This window comes from Brachyistius frenatus, unplaced genomic scaffold, assembly GCF_029030835.1.
Source record: "Brachyistius frenatus isolate BFR_SWC_R1_liver_20210118 unplaced genomic scaffold, ASM2903083v1 Contig_22, whole genome shotgun sequence".
Taxonomy (NCBI): Eukaryota; Metazoa; Chordata; class Actinopteri; family Embiotocidae; genus Brachyistius; species Brachyistius frenatus.
This window is the reverse complement of record NW_027210621.1, coordinates 4,858,490-4,873,603: the sequence shown is the minus strand read 5'-3', so window position 1 is coordinate 4,873,603 and position 15,114 is coordinate 4,858,490. Positions and strand designations below refer to the sequence as shown.

The following is a 15,114-nucleotide window of genomic DNA, read 5'->3' as shown; positions in this document are numbered from 1 at the left end:
AATTAACCTGCAATCTCGACATAATGACATAAAGAAAAATTGGAATCACAGCCATTCTTGGCTTGTGTATATGGCTTATATTAATGTGTGTATAATTAAATCAAACAAAACATCCAATTTGGGGACAAACAGTATTCTAGCAAAGGAACATCATCCACAATGCTGTGTGGGAGACATGGGGGGGGGGGTTACTAGGGGTCCAGCAGCTTGATCCGGCCTTTAGTGCTGTTATGAACCCGGACATGCTGTACATTTATTCCACCTACAGTGAATGCATGTTGCTACTTCCCACCTCCGCCTCAATGTGTCCCCGTTTGCATTCAATACGTGAACACAATGATGGCGTTTAACGTTGCAGCAATTACTGCGACCCGTCAACTGGAGACTTTCTCCTGCGGCGCATGCGCACACTGACACCGACCTGACAACACGCTATCGGATGCGAGCTTTTGATGTTATGTGCACAGCGGTGGTATTTGAATTCCTCGGATAACCTACAGTCAAATGAACGAAGCCTTACGAGCATTTCACCGTCACCATAAATATACAATAACTGCGTTGTCGCTATGCCGGTAAGTCGCCACGCCTGTTTGCGTTTTTTTGTTGTTGTTGTTTTGTTTGCTAACTGGGTTCCTCCCTTCCTCTACCGATGTGATGTTCGCCGGTTAGCATCGTTAGCATGCCGTGTCTTGTTCGTGTGGGTATAAGAAGGGATTGTAATCGTTTCAGAAGTTGTGTTTCACCTTTCTCCAAAGATTAGCTGTCCCGTGTTTTTGGCGCCTGTCGTTTAACGTTATCGTCCATGTTTGTTCCTGCTTAGCAACCCGGCGAAACGGCGCAGATAATGTCCGAGCCTCCTGAAGCTAACGTGAGCTAATTTATATAAAAAAAAATTTTTAAAAAACCATTCCCACCGATTCACCTGGTTTAGCTCAATAAACCAAATAAAAGCTTGGCGTTATTTCCCTTAAACAACCTGCCGGCTTGTGCTCTTACGTCCACGTCGGGTGAAAGTGAAATTGTCCCTCCGTCCTATCGTGACGCGACACCGTAGGACATCACCTGTCTCTTCTTTACGGTTCGTTGTTTTCAGAGCAATAAGCACGAGAAACAGGAGGTCAGCGACAATGTCAAGGTGGTGGTGAGATGTCGACCACTCAACCAGAAAGAGACCATGATGGGCCACAAGCGGGCCGTCACGGTGGACGAGATACGTGGGACCATCACGGTCAACAAGCTGGAGACTCTCCAGGAGCCCCCCAAGACCTTCACCTTCGACACCGTGTTTGGACCAGACAGTAAACAGCTGGATGTCTACAATCTCACTGCCCGCCCCATCGTTGACTCAGTATTAGAGGGATACAATGGTACATTTAATGTGACTATACCAAACATGTGACATGTTCGATCATCAGCTGGAAACATGATATCACTATCATTGTTGTGTCTGTATTATCAGTAATGCAATTTACAATTGCTGGTCATCTTTAATTGTCACTTTCCATATTTACGCTGATGATGGGATTTTATTCTGTCATCCATTTCAGGCACAATTTTTGCATACGGGCAAACTGGCACAGGAAAAACATTCACCATGGAGGGTGTGAGAGCAGTGCCAGAACTCAGAGGGATAATCCCAAATTCCTTTGCTCATATTTTTGGTCACATTGCCAAGGCAGAGGGTGACACCAGGTAAGAGCGCAAAGGTCACCACTGAAGCACTGACAATGAACAGTTGTATTGGTGCACTGCCAAGGTTTTCATCTCGATTTACAGTTATCAATGCTGCTGTGCGAGCCTTTTGTTCATCACCGTGCAAGGAATTACACCTATTTTTTTTTTTTTAAAAAAGGGTGTCCTTGAGGAAGACAAACTAATCAAAAAACACTTGTGAATGAGAAGTCATGGTGGAAAAGTTGTGCACGCCAGGATCCTTAGAGTGGCACTGGCAGGTAGTGGCTCCTCAGTGGCAACCGCTCTTACAGAAATAAAGTGGGAGGTTAGCAAAAAAAAAACAATTCTTTTTCAAAACAGACAAGGTCATGACCTCCTTGGTGGATGTAATTACAGAAAATGAATCAAAACTAAAACAGTACAATGTAGTTGCTCAACAACTATCCTCAGACAGATTTACTGCTGCTGACCTGTCCTGAAAACAAACCGGGAAATTGGACCCTGTCCTAGTTAATAGCATGTCTTGCAAGCAGAGAAACACTAAGGGGCCACTACCTGTCAGAGCCACGAGGAGGATCCAATCTTACTGGAGACAAGGGAGCTTGTGCAGATTTTGAAATTACAAAATATTTGAGTAAAACACTTAAAGAACACATTTTGATCCGTAATATATATATTATTAAAGTCTAGTTATTGGAATTTATTAGATAGAGTTTATTACTGATTAGATGGCTTCTTTTTTGCTGTTTTCTTTTTAACTGAAATCTTATTAGCGGAATATAATATAATAATTATACATCGACACAAGTGTTCTCAGCAAAACATTTACAATTTGCAATTTTAAATTTCAGAATTTATCTGACTTTGTATACAAACTTACCTTCTGCAGATTTTTAGTTCGTGTTTCTTACCTGGAGATTTACAATGAGGAAGTGCGGGACTTGTTGGGAAAGGACCAGATGCAGAGACTAGAGGTAACTGGATATTTAAATCAATGACTAATAACAGAACTGACTTGTAGGAGTTGCTATAAAGGGCACCGTAGTCATTTTTAGTCGGAAAACATACAGAAGATGACATCATATATTTTCTTGTGTTAACCATTTGTTGCTAACAGCGGATTTCCATGATGATTTCTTTCTTGTTTTTTATGACAGGTGAAAGAAAGGCCAGATGTTGGTGTGTACATAAAAGACCTCTCTGGTTACGTTGTGAACAATGCTGATGATATGGACAGGATAATGACGCTGGGGCACAAAAACCGTAAGTAGGAAAACTGATAGCATTAACACGGAAATAGATACACACAAGGTCAAACGTTGATCTTTATTTTGCTCCACTGAGACATTTCTCTGTGACATGTGAGAAAACCACACACACCAGACAAAAAGGAACCTCCTGCTTGCAAGAAATAGAAAAATGGATGAACATAACATCCTGAATGAAATTTCATAAACTGCAAAGATAATACTTATAAAGTATCATTTGAGTTAACTTTTTAAAGTTAGTAAGTATGTAATCACAGTGAAATTTCCTGAGCAAACCTTGTTTTCCTGTTGTGTATTTTTTTTAGGGTCTGTCGGTGCCACAAACATGAATGAGCACAGCTCCCGTTCTCATGCTATCTTCACCATCACCATTGAGTGCAGTGAGAAGGGTGTGGATGGAAACCAGCATGTGCGAATGGGAAAACTTCATCTGGTTGATCTGGCAGTATGTATCCGAGGAAATTGTTTATTGAAATGATTCTGCTGTAACTAGTATACTGTATCTGCCTTTTCACCCATGATCCGCCCGGCCATCGCTAAACAGACCACCACTTTTTCTTCCCTCAGGGTTCAGAAAGACAGGGCAAGACTGGAGCCACAGGTCAGCGTTTAAAGGAAGCAACAAAGATCAATCTTTCTCTCTCCACACTGGGGAACGTCATCTCCGCCCTGGTGGACGGCAAGAGCACACATGTTCCCTACAGGAATTCAAAACTGACCCGTCTGCTGCAGGACTCACTCGGAGGAAACTCCAAGACCATGATGGTACAGCTAAAGCTTGAGCAGTGCGAGAAGACCGTGTTATAGTGCTACACAAAGCTCACGTGTTCCTCTAAGGAGCAGGTTGCTTCAGGGAGCCGCACATGTCTAAGAGCATATCTGGTTCACTTGATCTGGACATGCATGTCTTAACGTGGTTACCAAATGATTTATATTCCCTTTGCTTATCCAGATTGATTAGAAGCAGATTCATTTATTAATACTTCAGCTCTTAAATTTCTGCGACTATCATAAAATACCGTGGTTGGTACATTTATTTTTACACTATAGACACACTGCACCAGGGTTTAATTGTCAACTTTTTCATTTATCCAAATGGATCACACTAACTGAGCTAACAGACCAGAGTACATTTTAAGGGAACCAAATGGGTTAGGTGCAGGAACACCCATAATTGACATTTTCTAAGCATTCAATCGTGCTCACTGTTGACATTATAGTTTTTACATTGCTTTTAAAATGACAAACTTCTCCCCACCAGTGTGCAAATATAGGCCCTGCAGACTACAACTATGACGAGACCATCAGTACCCTGCGCTATGCTAATAGGGCTAAAAACATCAAAAACAAAGCCAGGATCAATGAGGATCCTAAGGATGCTCTACTGCGCCAGTTTCAGAAAGAGATTGAGGAGCTGAAAAAGAAACTGGAAGAAGGTAAGGAGCTAGGTATTAAAGAAATATAGTCATACCTTTTGGATTGCACGCATTTGTTTTTACAGACAACCACATGTCTTTGTAAAATGTTGTTTTGTAAATTTGCAGGCGAAGAGATCTCTGGCTCAGAGGGCAGTGGATCGGAGGAGATGGATGAAGGTGATGATGAAGGCGGAGAGGCAGGAGACGGCCGCAGGAGAAGAAGAGGTAAGAAAATACTGTGGATGATGTGAAGTGAAAATCTGTTGATGGTATGCAGTAATGCCTAGGTCTGCATACATGCACATTCAGGTTAGTCTCTTATTGGTATGTCAATTGTAATATGAGTAAGCATTCAGTTAAGATATTAATCAAGCTGAAGTTGCTTTGAAATTACTGGTGGGGCATTATTCTCAGTTACAAACTTCCAGAAAAATGACACGTTGCTCATTTTGGAGTTCCCCTGGTCTTAACACCTTCTATTCTTAACTGCAAGTAGAACGATCATAGTCATGTTGCAACACTGGGCACTAATGTTGCTAAGAGGCCATGGTGGTGGACGTTCTTTACACGTTCCTGTTTTCATAATTGTTCTTTCAATACTTTAATAGTAGGCCCCTTTGAATTAATAATAACCAAAACATCTGGCCTCTGTGAGTATGGTGTTCTGCTGTATCTGCAATTTGCATGTGTGCACTCACAGCTGTTAGACCCACATAAAGCACCTACATTTTGCCTTCAGCTGCAAACCAAAGGCTCCTACAGCTGTTTATCTCCCACTTTTCTCATGTCTCACCGTGGACTTTGTTGGGTACGGTGCGTCCTCTGCTTCTTTTCCAGACAGCAACAGCAGCAGTAATAGTTCAGAATTTGCCTGCACCTCCTCGGTGCCTCCGTCCACTGAGGACAAACCTCAGAATAGTGAGTTGGAGCACAACTCTGCTCACCAACCCACCTGTCCACCAATATAAGCCCTTTTCACACATGGAACCCATAAACTTCCTGTTTTCCGATTTAAAAAAAAAAAATATTTTCGCTGTGTATCCCAAACTTCTCTGTACTGGAAAATACAGTGTTGAGTTGGCAATTAGTGATCAATCCAGACTTTCAGCTCATCATGGTGGAATCCCAGCTAGAAGATACCAAGCTGCAGAAATTGAACCAAGGATGAAGAGTGTGTCTGTCCCCAAACTGTACAGGCTTTTTGAATGATTAGAAAACCAAGTTTACATCTAATTTATCCTCATGATAATCTCAAGCAGTGCTTTTGGGGACTTGTCCCCACTTTAGTGTTACCAACACTGTAGCTGTTGTTGTCATGCAATTTTGTCATAAATTAGATATGTCCTAGAATTCTTTAGTCTACCTCATAGTCAGACAGTGTACTGTTTTAGTTGAAAAATAGAAACTATTTTATGTTTTTTTGTTTCTTTGCTTGCATTTTTCTTGTTAATATTAGGCAAGAAGCTGGCAAGATATATAAGTCTTGACGTCATGTTTGATGAGGAGTATTTTATTTTTTCCTGTTGTGCATATAGGTGGTTTTCTTGGGGGAACTACCTGAAGGCTTGATTCCTCTTCTAATGCTTGAGTCTTACATAGTATTTACTTCTGTAGTATTTCCTTTCTAAAGTGGTCTGCTAACCTAATTTTTCACCTTTGAACACATAAGATAGTGCTGGATGTGAGATTTTCTGAGAAGGGTGCACAGGATTTACATTATAATATATGCACATTATAATAAAGCATGCTTCCATAATTTTTTTTTATTTAGTATCAGAAATCCCTATTTTAGTTATAGTTGGTAAAAAGTTGTTTTGGACATATTGGACAAGTAGGACAGGATCCCTTTTTGGTGCAGACTCGGATCAAGTGTGGAATCTGGATTTTTTTTTTTATATATTTTTTTTTAATCAAAATAGTTTATATTTTTATTTTCTTTCTAAGTATTTTATGCCTAGTTTAAATCGCAACAGTCAATTGCGGGTGATGAAATGCGGGATCACAAATGGGGGATGATATCCAACAAAGTTACCTGGTTGGATGTGAACTAGGAAGCGCATTAACCTCGAAAGGATGTCATCAACATGTTTATTTTTTTCTGTTTATTAGATGTATCCCATCATTGTCTATCACTATCTGTCAGTGTGTGTTATAATATAGTTCAGGATCCAACTGCAGATTAAAATTGATGCATATTTTCAGTTATTAAAAAAACTGAATTTTATTGCCAAAAAAGAAGGATCCTTATTGTCTCTTTGACTGTTTAAACTGTTAAAGATCCTGAGTTGGCAATTGGGCAGAGTGGATTTATGGATTACAGTACGTGTGTGAAAGGGGCTTTATACTTCCCTTGTGTCTCCACCACTCCTTCAGGCTCACAGTGCAGGTTTCCCCACTGTTGCCGACCACACTCCTGCATTTTCGTGTCCCAAATATTGTTACAATTTACATGCAAGTGATTGCAAGGTTCCTGGTGTGCAAAGGTTGTTGAGGTTGTTTTAAGACAGATTTCTGAATTCACTAAATTAATTTAATTTAGCTGCCCAGTACAACTGATCCTTCTACTTATTTCCAAGCATTACCTAAATGACCATGTCAACATAATAGACTGTATCTGCATGACAGTTTTAGCTTGCACCCCTCACATCCTTTATTGTGTGATTTGTATGTCCTCCACCTCAAAGAAGCAATTCACCAACATCATGTCTTATCATGTGACGTGATTGTTATTCTGTGGTTATTGTTCCTCGTTTGTTGGCTGTCATTTTGTCGTCTTTCTCTTTGATGTTCCACTCTATAGAGTCATAAGACTTTCAAGATCACTCTGTAATGTGTTGCTCTTTCTCTCTCTTCCTCTTCCTGGTGCAAATGACGCCTGTCTGACTTGCTATACACCTCTTAATTCAAGAAGAAAGAGGTTGGTGTAAGAATCCACATGGTCCTGCTGTGCTTTAGCAGCAGTGTGTCTACTCACATAAATGATCAAGATAGCCACCATGTGCTTCTTCAGCTATTTCACTCACTGACTAATTGGATATCGGATGATTCTGTAATCACTGTTAGAATTTTTCTGTCTGTACATGTCTGACTCCCACCCATGGTTCTCATGCTCTACATTTTCATAAGCACCATCTTATCACGTATTTGGTTAGAACCATGCATTCAATATAGTTTCCCTTATTTTCTAATTTTGCCTCCACTAACAATAATTATTTAATACTGTTCATTATCACTTGCCCTCCCTTGTTGATCTATGGGTCCTTCAGAAGACCCACAAAGTTAAAAAATGTATTAACTTAAACTGCACAGATTAAATAATACTAATGCTGATTAAAACCCCTTAAAATAAAATGAACTAATCTGCATCTCAATCATTGTATACCTAAGCAGTGACAAGTACTCTGTATTATAGGATACATCTTAAACAACCTCTTAGACATTGTGGTATCCCCTGTCTCTGTTCAGGAAGAAAGAAGGTTTCCCCAGACAAGATGGTGGAGATGCAGGCAAAGATTGAAGAGGAAAGAAAGGCTTTGGAGGCCAAGCTGGACATGGAGGAGGAGGAGAGGAACAAGGCAAGAGCAGAGCTGGAGAAGAGGGAGAAGGACCTTCTTAAAGCCCAGTAAGTCCATGAAAAGAATAACATTTTTGATTAACTCTTAAAATGTGGTATTAACTCGAGTAAAATGTTGTAAACCTCTCGCTTGATAACTGATGTACCTCTTAGGCAGGAGCATCACCTCCTGCTGGAGAAATTGTCGGCCTTGGAGAAGAAGGTGATTGTGGGTGGCGTAGACCTCTTAGCCAAGGCTGAGGAACAGGAGAAGCTCTTGCAGGAGTCCAACAACGAGCTTGAAGAACGTCGCAGGAGGGCAGAGCAGCTGCGTAAGGAGCTGGAGGAGAAAGAGGTGACGATAAAAGACAGTATGGTTAGATCCACACAATGTCATGTTCTCCAGCGATCCAAGGCTTCACTAAGTCAGTCAGTTATTGACTGCTCATGCTTCTGCCTTTCTAATGAGTCAGTGACACCATACTGAAAAATCTCCATCAACCATTATCATGCTGTAACTGTAGTCAGTTTAAACTTGTAACCAAATCACATCTGCCACTTATGCTGGAGTAAATGCTTGTTTGTTTGCCTCTGCTAAACAACTGAATGAACAATTTGACAAAATAAGATGATGTGTTTTCATAGGCAACAATTCGCTTCTGATATTGAAACACTACCATGTGCATACATACATATTCGCTCTCTACCACCCGGCCAGGCTGCACAGTCAGTGACAGGATGTGCTACCGGATACCACATTGCTTGAACTTAATCTAAAAAAAACTGCATCGTGGTTGGAAATATGGGGAGAGGCTCGTACTCAATCACTCACTTTCATCAGATAATACATCTTGAGATAAAAGCCAAAGGGACCCACATCCTTTCAGTTTGACGTTGTGCATGAGATCTGTAAACAATTTATTAAATGATACACGGTTTTAAAACATTTTGACTTCTGCCCTTTGTCTGCATATGTTCTTGCTTGCTTAAGGATCTTGCTTCTGTGTTGTCACTGACTCCTCTCCCTCTAAAAACAGCAAGAGCGTCTGGACATTGAGGAGAAGTACACTAGTCTGCAGGAAGAGGCTCAAGGAAAGACCAAGAAGCTGAAGAAAGTATGGACCATGCTGATGGCTGCCAAAGCAGAAGTAAGCATATCAAAAAAGAGTAACACTGAGAGAGCAGCAGGGTAATAAGGTGTGTGGGGATAGTTATAGAGTACATGGGATAATTTGTCTCGGACTGTTAGGAGACACAGAAAAGATTTAAATACCCATATACAGTGCATAATTTAATAAATGTTACTTAAGCCAGATATTAAACTGATAATTCTCTGAACTAGAGCAACATTTGTAACTAGCTGTGATTGATCAAGTTGGAATTTGATCCTCTGCGGTCGCTGTGTTTTGACTGATAGATGGCGGATCTACAGCAAGAGCATCATAGAGAGATCGAGGGCCTCCTGGAGAACATCCGCCAGCTGAGCCGAGAACTCCGGCTCCAGATGCTTATCATAGACAACTTTATTCCCCAGGAATACCAGGTCAGTGTGTGTTTATTTTAGAAAGATTTTGATTTAAAAAAATGCCGGCCTAATCTGGGTCCTTTAACCCCCTATATAACCGAATAGGGCTATTCATTGAAAAGAATAAAAGATCAAATGTATTTAGGTTTCAAAGAAATCTCCTGTATTTTTTCTCAAAATAAACTTTGACCTTTTTTAGGGAGTTGACGACCGTTATTAAGGACTTGACCAACTCTGCTCCATTGATATTTGTTTGCATTGGCCCAGATACACGAACCCTTGGGATTGGCTTGAGACATCTTTAGCTTGCAGCACCACAGCTCTTTTTTTTTAATATTTTATTTTGCCTAATATATATGACTTGTTCAATTACATCTATACATGCAAAAAAGAGGCATAAGATTAAAAAATGGCTTGATCACCAGCTAATACTGTTCACCCACTGACAGTCATTACAAAGGAAGTGATGCATTATAACATTCATCTAGTACCATACTGTTAGTTTAGGTCTGATGTAAAGAACCACATGGAATTTGCTTGTACATCTCTCACAACCTCACATATCTACCAAACATTAACATGCAGGCTGCAGATACTGTGAAATAACAAATAGACTTAAACCTGAAGGTGGCACACATGAACAAATCTCCACCTGCATAAACCTGTTGGCGGTGCAGCTCTGCAGGGGCTTGATATTTTGGTTTTGGTGTCTTTTCATCTTGTCTCATGTTTTCCTTTTAGGAGATGATAGAGAATTACGTGCACTGGAATGAAGACATTGGAGAATGGCAACTGGTGAGCTCACTTTGCAGAGCTGATCCACACGCACTAGTGGTCAGTTCGATTAACATCAATTTAAAGGTGCAATGTCAATGACTTCTTTGTGTCTGTCTGTTTTATGTTATGCCTTTCAGAAATGTGTGGCTTACACTGGCAACAATATGAGAAAACAAACTCCTGCTCCAGATAAAAAAGAAAAAGACGTGAGTTGTACAGAGTTGTTGTGTAATGAATGATGTTCTTCCTTGACAATGTAATATTGACCTCCCTCTTCTTTTGTTCGCGCCACCGGTAGCCATTCGAGGTGGATCTGTCCCACGTGTATCTGGCCTACACAGAGGAGAGCATGCGGCAGTCCCTGATGAAACTAGAGCGGCCCAGAACTTCTAAAAGTAGCAAGAGTGGCCGACCTAAGACTGGGCGAAGGTAAAGTACTTTCTACACAGACGGCAGACAGCCTGAAGCTCCACGTCCTGTTGAGCATTTCTGATATATCAGTCCAGCCTGTAGTTTCTATGGTTTCTTTCATCAGTTGTTGGCATCAGTTACATTTGGCCCCATAGAAATTGTCATTTCAATGATCTTATATCTGAATTTGAGATTCAAAGTTACATTCTCAAAGACCTTTGCTTTGTTCTCATTGGTGGCCCTCTATGGTGATAACTAGTAATTACACCTGTGTTTTTGGACTTCACTTCCCAGAGATCCAAATAGGGTCACCCGTGTGAAGTTGTTTCTTTTTCTTTGGATTTGCATTTGTTTTTAAGTCTTGCAACATATACAATTTTGAAAAGGAGAAATTTTATTATTTTATAAAAAATATATACTTATTTTGAATTTGATGCCAACAACATGTCTCAAAAAAGTTGAGATAGGGGCAACAAAAGACTAAAGAATTTTTTTTTAAAAACCTGGTTGAACATCTCAAACAATTTTAGGTTATTTGGCAAGAGTCTTTCAGCAGTGAAGATGGGGAGAGGTTCATCACTCTGTGAAAGACTGCGTGAAAAACTCGTTCAAAAATTTAAGAATAATGTTCCTTAACATAAAATTGGAAAACATTTGTGGATTTCACCATCTATGGCACATAATTTCATTAAAAGATTCTGAGAATCTGGAGAAATCTCTGTATGCAAGAGACAAGGCTGAAAACCATTATTGGATGGCTGTGATCTTCAGGCCCTCAGGCGGCACTGCATTAAAAACAGACACAAATCTGTAATGGAAATCTTTGTCTAGGCTAAGAAGAACTTCAGAATACCCGTGTCTGTGAACAGTTCATCACTGCATCCACAAATGCTGATTCAAACTCTACCAGACAAAAAAGAAACCAGATATAAACATGATCCAAAAGCGCCGCCGCTTTCCCTGGGCCTGAGCGCATTTAAGATGGACTGAGGCAAAGTGGAAAACAGTTCTGTGCTCTGATGAATCAAAATGTGAGATTCTTTTTGGAAAACATGGACATCACATCCTCTGGGCCAAAGAGCAGAGGGACGACCCGAGTTGTTATCAGCGCTTGGTTAAAAAGACAGCATCTGTGACGGTACAGGGATGCATGTGTGCACATGGCACGGGTAGCTTGCACATCTGGGAAAGAACCATCAATGCCGAATGATATATAGAGGTTTTGGAGCAGCATATGCTGCCGCCCAGACAACTTCTCTTTCAGGGAAGGCCTTACTTATTCCAGCAAAACAATGCTAAACCACATTCTGCACGTATTTCAACTGCATGGCTCCGTTATAGAAGACTCCAGCTGTTGTAAAAAGAAGAAGTGATACAAAACGGTGATAAACATGTTCCTGTCCCAACTTTTTTGAGATGTGTTGTTGGCATCAAATTCAAAATAAGCATACTTTTTTCTTTTATAAAACAATAACATTTCTCAGTGTCAACATTTGATATGTTCTCTTTACTCTGTCTGCAATTGAATATTGGTTTATGTGATTTGCAAATTATTACATTCTGTTCTTAGGTACACTTTACAAAGCGTCCCGAGTTTTTTGGAAGTGGGGTTGTAAATTAATATGGGTTGGATGTAAATCAGGGTTGATCTGCCTTTTGTCCACAGGATAACAGAATGGAGAAAAAATAATAACATCAACTAGCTCAGTAAGAGTAAGAGTAACTGTTTAGCAGGCCAGCTAATAGGGATGTCACAATACCAAAGATTTGGCAATCGGTTGCAATACCACTGAACTTTTCTGATTATTGATACCAATTTTGACACCACAGCAGAAATGTTATAATCCAATGAAATGAACGTGATTCAACATGAACTCTTCAAAAAAATTTCAATCCAGGAATAATATTGGGATAGTCTTCATCTAATGCCAAAGCCATTACCGTTATTTTGAAAAAACAAAAGAAACAAAATTGTACCAGAGGATAAAAAAACAAGTTTTCCATGGTGGCTGAGCATTTCTATAGCAGTGCCCAGCTGCCACAAAAATTAAAAAAAAGAGTGAGAATAATAAAATATATGTGCTTATATCACAAAGAACTGTGGCACGTAGCCTTCAAGTATTTAAAACAAATAATATGGTCTTTTAACACTCATCCAGTTTCAAAGTTTTTTCAAAATTTTTTTGTGGTTGAGTTTTTGTCTATTTTATACCGGTGAAAAGACAAGTATTGCTTAGAAAGCAAAGCAAACCACAAAGGCCGCTGCACTCAGTGTGTGAACACAGTTCACAAACAATGACAATAACACTTCCGTTACAAGTGGCGCTCGCTCTCCTTGAATTCTGTCTTCAGATCCGAATGTGTGTCTTTGTGCTGCTTCGTAAGTTTAAAGTGTTTCCTCCTCTCCAAATGCTCTGACAACGTTTACATTCTGGGGCCGATTAGTTGTCCCTGATCATCGACTCAAACATGAAATGTTTCAATACATTAATATTTCCACACGCCACAGTAGAATTGTTGCTGTGGCTGCAGCGGCTGTTATCCCTTATGTTGTTTTATTGTCCAATATCTACGGCGTCTAAAATCACGTTTTCTGAATTTCACAAATCCACTTGCTACCAAAGTATACGTTTGCTTGACATCTCTACTAATTGATCAAACGAACACAAACACATCCACGTCTCTTCACAGGTTGTCATCATGCCATCCCTTTATCCATACAGATCCTCCAGAAATCTGATAAACATTGGCGTCTTCTGTTTGACTGTACATGTTGAAATTGTGAGCTCTTCTCTTCCTGTTGTTTATGGTGTGAAAGGGACCAAGACGGCTGTTTTCAGCATAATTTCGATGTCCCATCAGCTGCCACAATGACAGGGGAAGATCTTGAAAATGTTTGCCAAGTTACACACAGGGAGGGTAATCATTGTGCTTACGTTCTGCTTTCACACCTTTTTGAACGTCTGATTAGAGTGCTCAAACCACCACGTCCTGAGTTAGTTTGAGCAGTCAGATTTCAATATAGTTCTACTATGATTTTGTGGTATTTATACTTTTTATTCCTTTTTCATACCACACACATGAAGTGAAATGTGTAAATGGTGAATTTCTGAAAACTATAAACATGTTCCAGAGAAATTTGGTAATATCTTAGCTGGTATTCTGCAACATATCTTTACTTGCTAGTAGAATTCTAGCCCACTGCCATTTCCACTGGTGTTTTAAATTACTTTTTTATTTGTTCTTTATGCACTACATAAAAATACTGCCATGGTTGTGGACTCAAATATTTGGCTGCCACATATAATTAGCCGATATGGAGCGTTACGGTTACCGTTTTCATGCTGCACAGTTGTTCTGAGAAATGAGATTTCTGAAAACTCTCAGAAACCTTTGTACTTATCATGTACAAATCTCCACACAGGAAAAGATCTGCAAAGCCGGACACTGTGATCGAATCCCTCCTGCAGTGATGACAGAGCTGAGGGGAACATTTCATTGCAACTTTCAGCAGTCGTTAGTCCAGTTTATGGTTGAGCATTATTTAAAAGATGATCTGCATACACTGTATTGCTGGTAAGGTTTTAAATGTGAAGCTGCACCTGTGATTGGATTAAGACCTCTTATAAGAGACCTGTTATATGTATTGTATTGTAAGACTTCTCTGAGGGTTTTCTCATGTTTTCATGTTGCTTTGAAACACATTTAAGTGGCAGCAGCTGTTTGCATTAAACACTACTAGCACTCAAGAGGAAATCCGCCATAACAATATGAATTGCATCTTTTTGAAAATGACCAACAACCGGAAAGAAGCTCCAGATTTGTCAGGATGTTGAAAAGAGAATTGTGTTCATGACCTACAAACTACAAAGCACTCACATCTTCTAAACATTGCTGAGTGTATTTGACACAAATTTAACACCACATGGAAGTCTTGACCTCTGTTTTACTGATTTCCTGCGACGTAACAAACTGGTATTAAATGGCCTGCTCTGATATGAACACATTATAATTCAGTTAAATTGCATTTCCTCTTAGATTAAACCAAATTATACTCTTAAAACAAGCAAAAAGTCTTAGTGTTTTATTCAATTGTATACAGAAAATCAAGGAGATAAAAGTGTGTGAATCAAGTATGTAAATGATAAGTGTGCTTTACTCTTTACTTTAGGTCAGGGGCATGCATGCCAGTCAGCTCTTATGTTAGTGCCATTTGCTAATCTAAGCAAGTCTTTTTCTTTTCTTTTTTTTTTCAAATGACACCCTGAGTCATAGAGATACACCATACATACAGTATGCCTTAGTATAATGCACTAGTATAAGGTTTTGTGGAGATCATAAAATTGTATGATGGTCTGTAGTGGAGGCAAACTGACTTTTATTTTGTATCATAATGTATGTCAAATGTTTACATCCACCAAACCCCTGAATTTTATTTATTAAATTATTTCACATGTTTTATCTTACGTTCTTGTTCTTCCTCTTTCT

General features: G+C 39.6%; 1 protein-coding gene across 2 annotated transcripts; it reads left to right on the top strand.

Annotated features, from left to right (window-relative positions):
• The first annotated feature begins 404 nt into the window (after positions 1 to 404).
• Positions 405 to 14,873, top strand: kif3a (kinesin family member 3A). Of its 2 annotated transcripts, XM_069697042.1 has the most exons (19): positions 405 to 572; positions 1,094 to 1,367; positions 1,548 to 1,692; positions 2,564 to 2,648; positions 2,832 to 2,937; positions 3,248 to 3,387; positions 3,510 to 3,707; positions 4,204 to 4,378; positions 4,487 to 4,585; positions 5,198 to 5,278; positions 7,269 to 7,277; positions 7,826 to 7,982; positions 8,088 to 8,268; positions 8,951 to 9,061; positions 9,331 to 9,456; positions 10,180 to 10,233; positions 10,353 to 10,421; positions 10,514 to 10,644; positions 14,051 to 14,873. In XM_069697042.1, the coding sequence occupies exons 1-19, from the start codon at positions 567 to 569 to the stop codon at positions 14,097 to 14,099; spliced, it is 2,196 nt and encodes a 731-aa protein (XP_069553143.1). In that variant the 5' UTR covers positions 405 to 566; the 3' UTR covers positions 14,100 to 14,873. The 2 variants fall into 2 exon arrangements, with proteins under 2 accessions (XP_069553143.1, XP_069553141.1); XM_069697040.1 differs by lacking the exons at positions 5,198 to 5,278; positions 7,269 to 7,277 and having other exon boundaries at positions 407 to 572.
• The last annotated feature ends 241 nt before the right edge of the window (positions 14,874 to 15,114 follow it).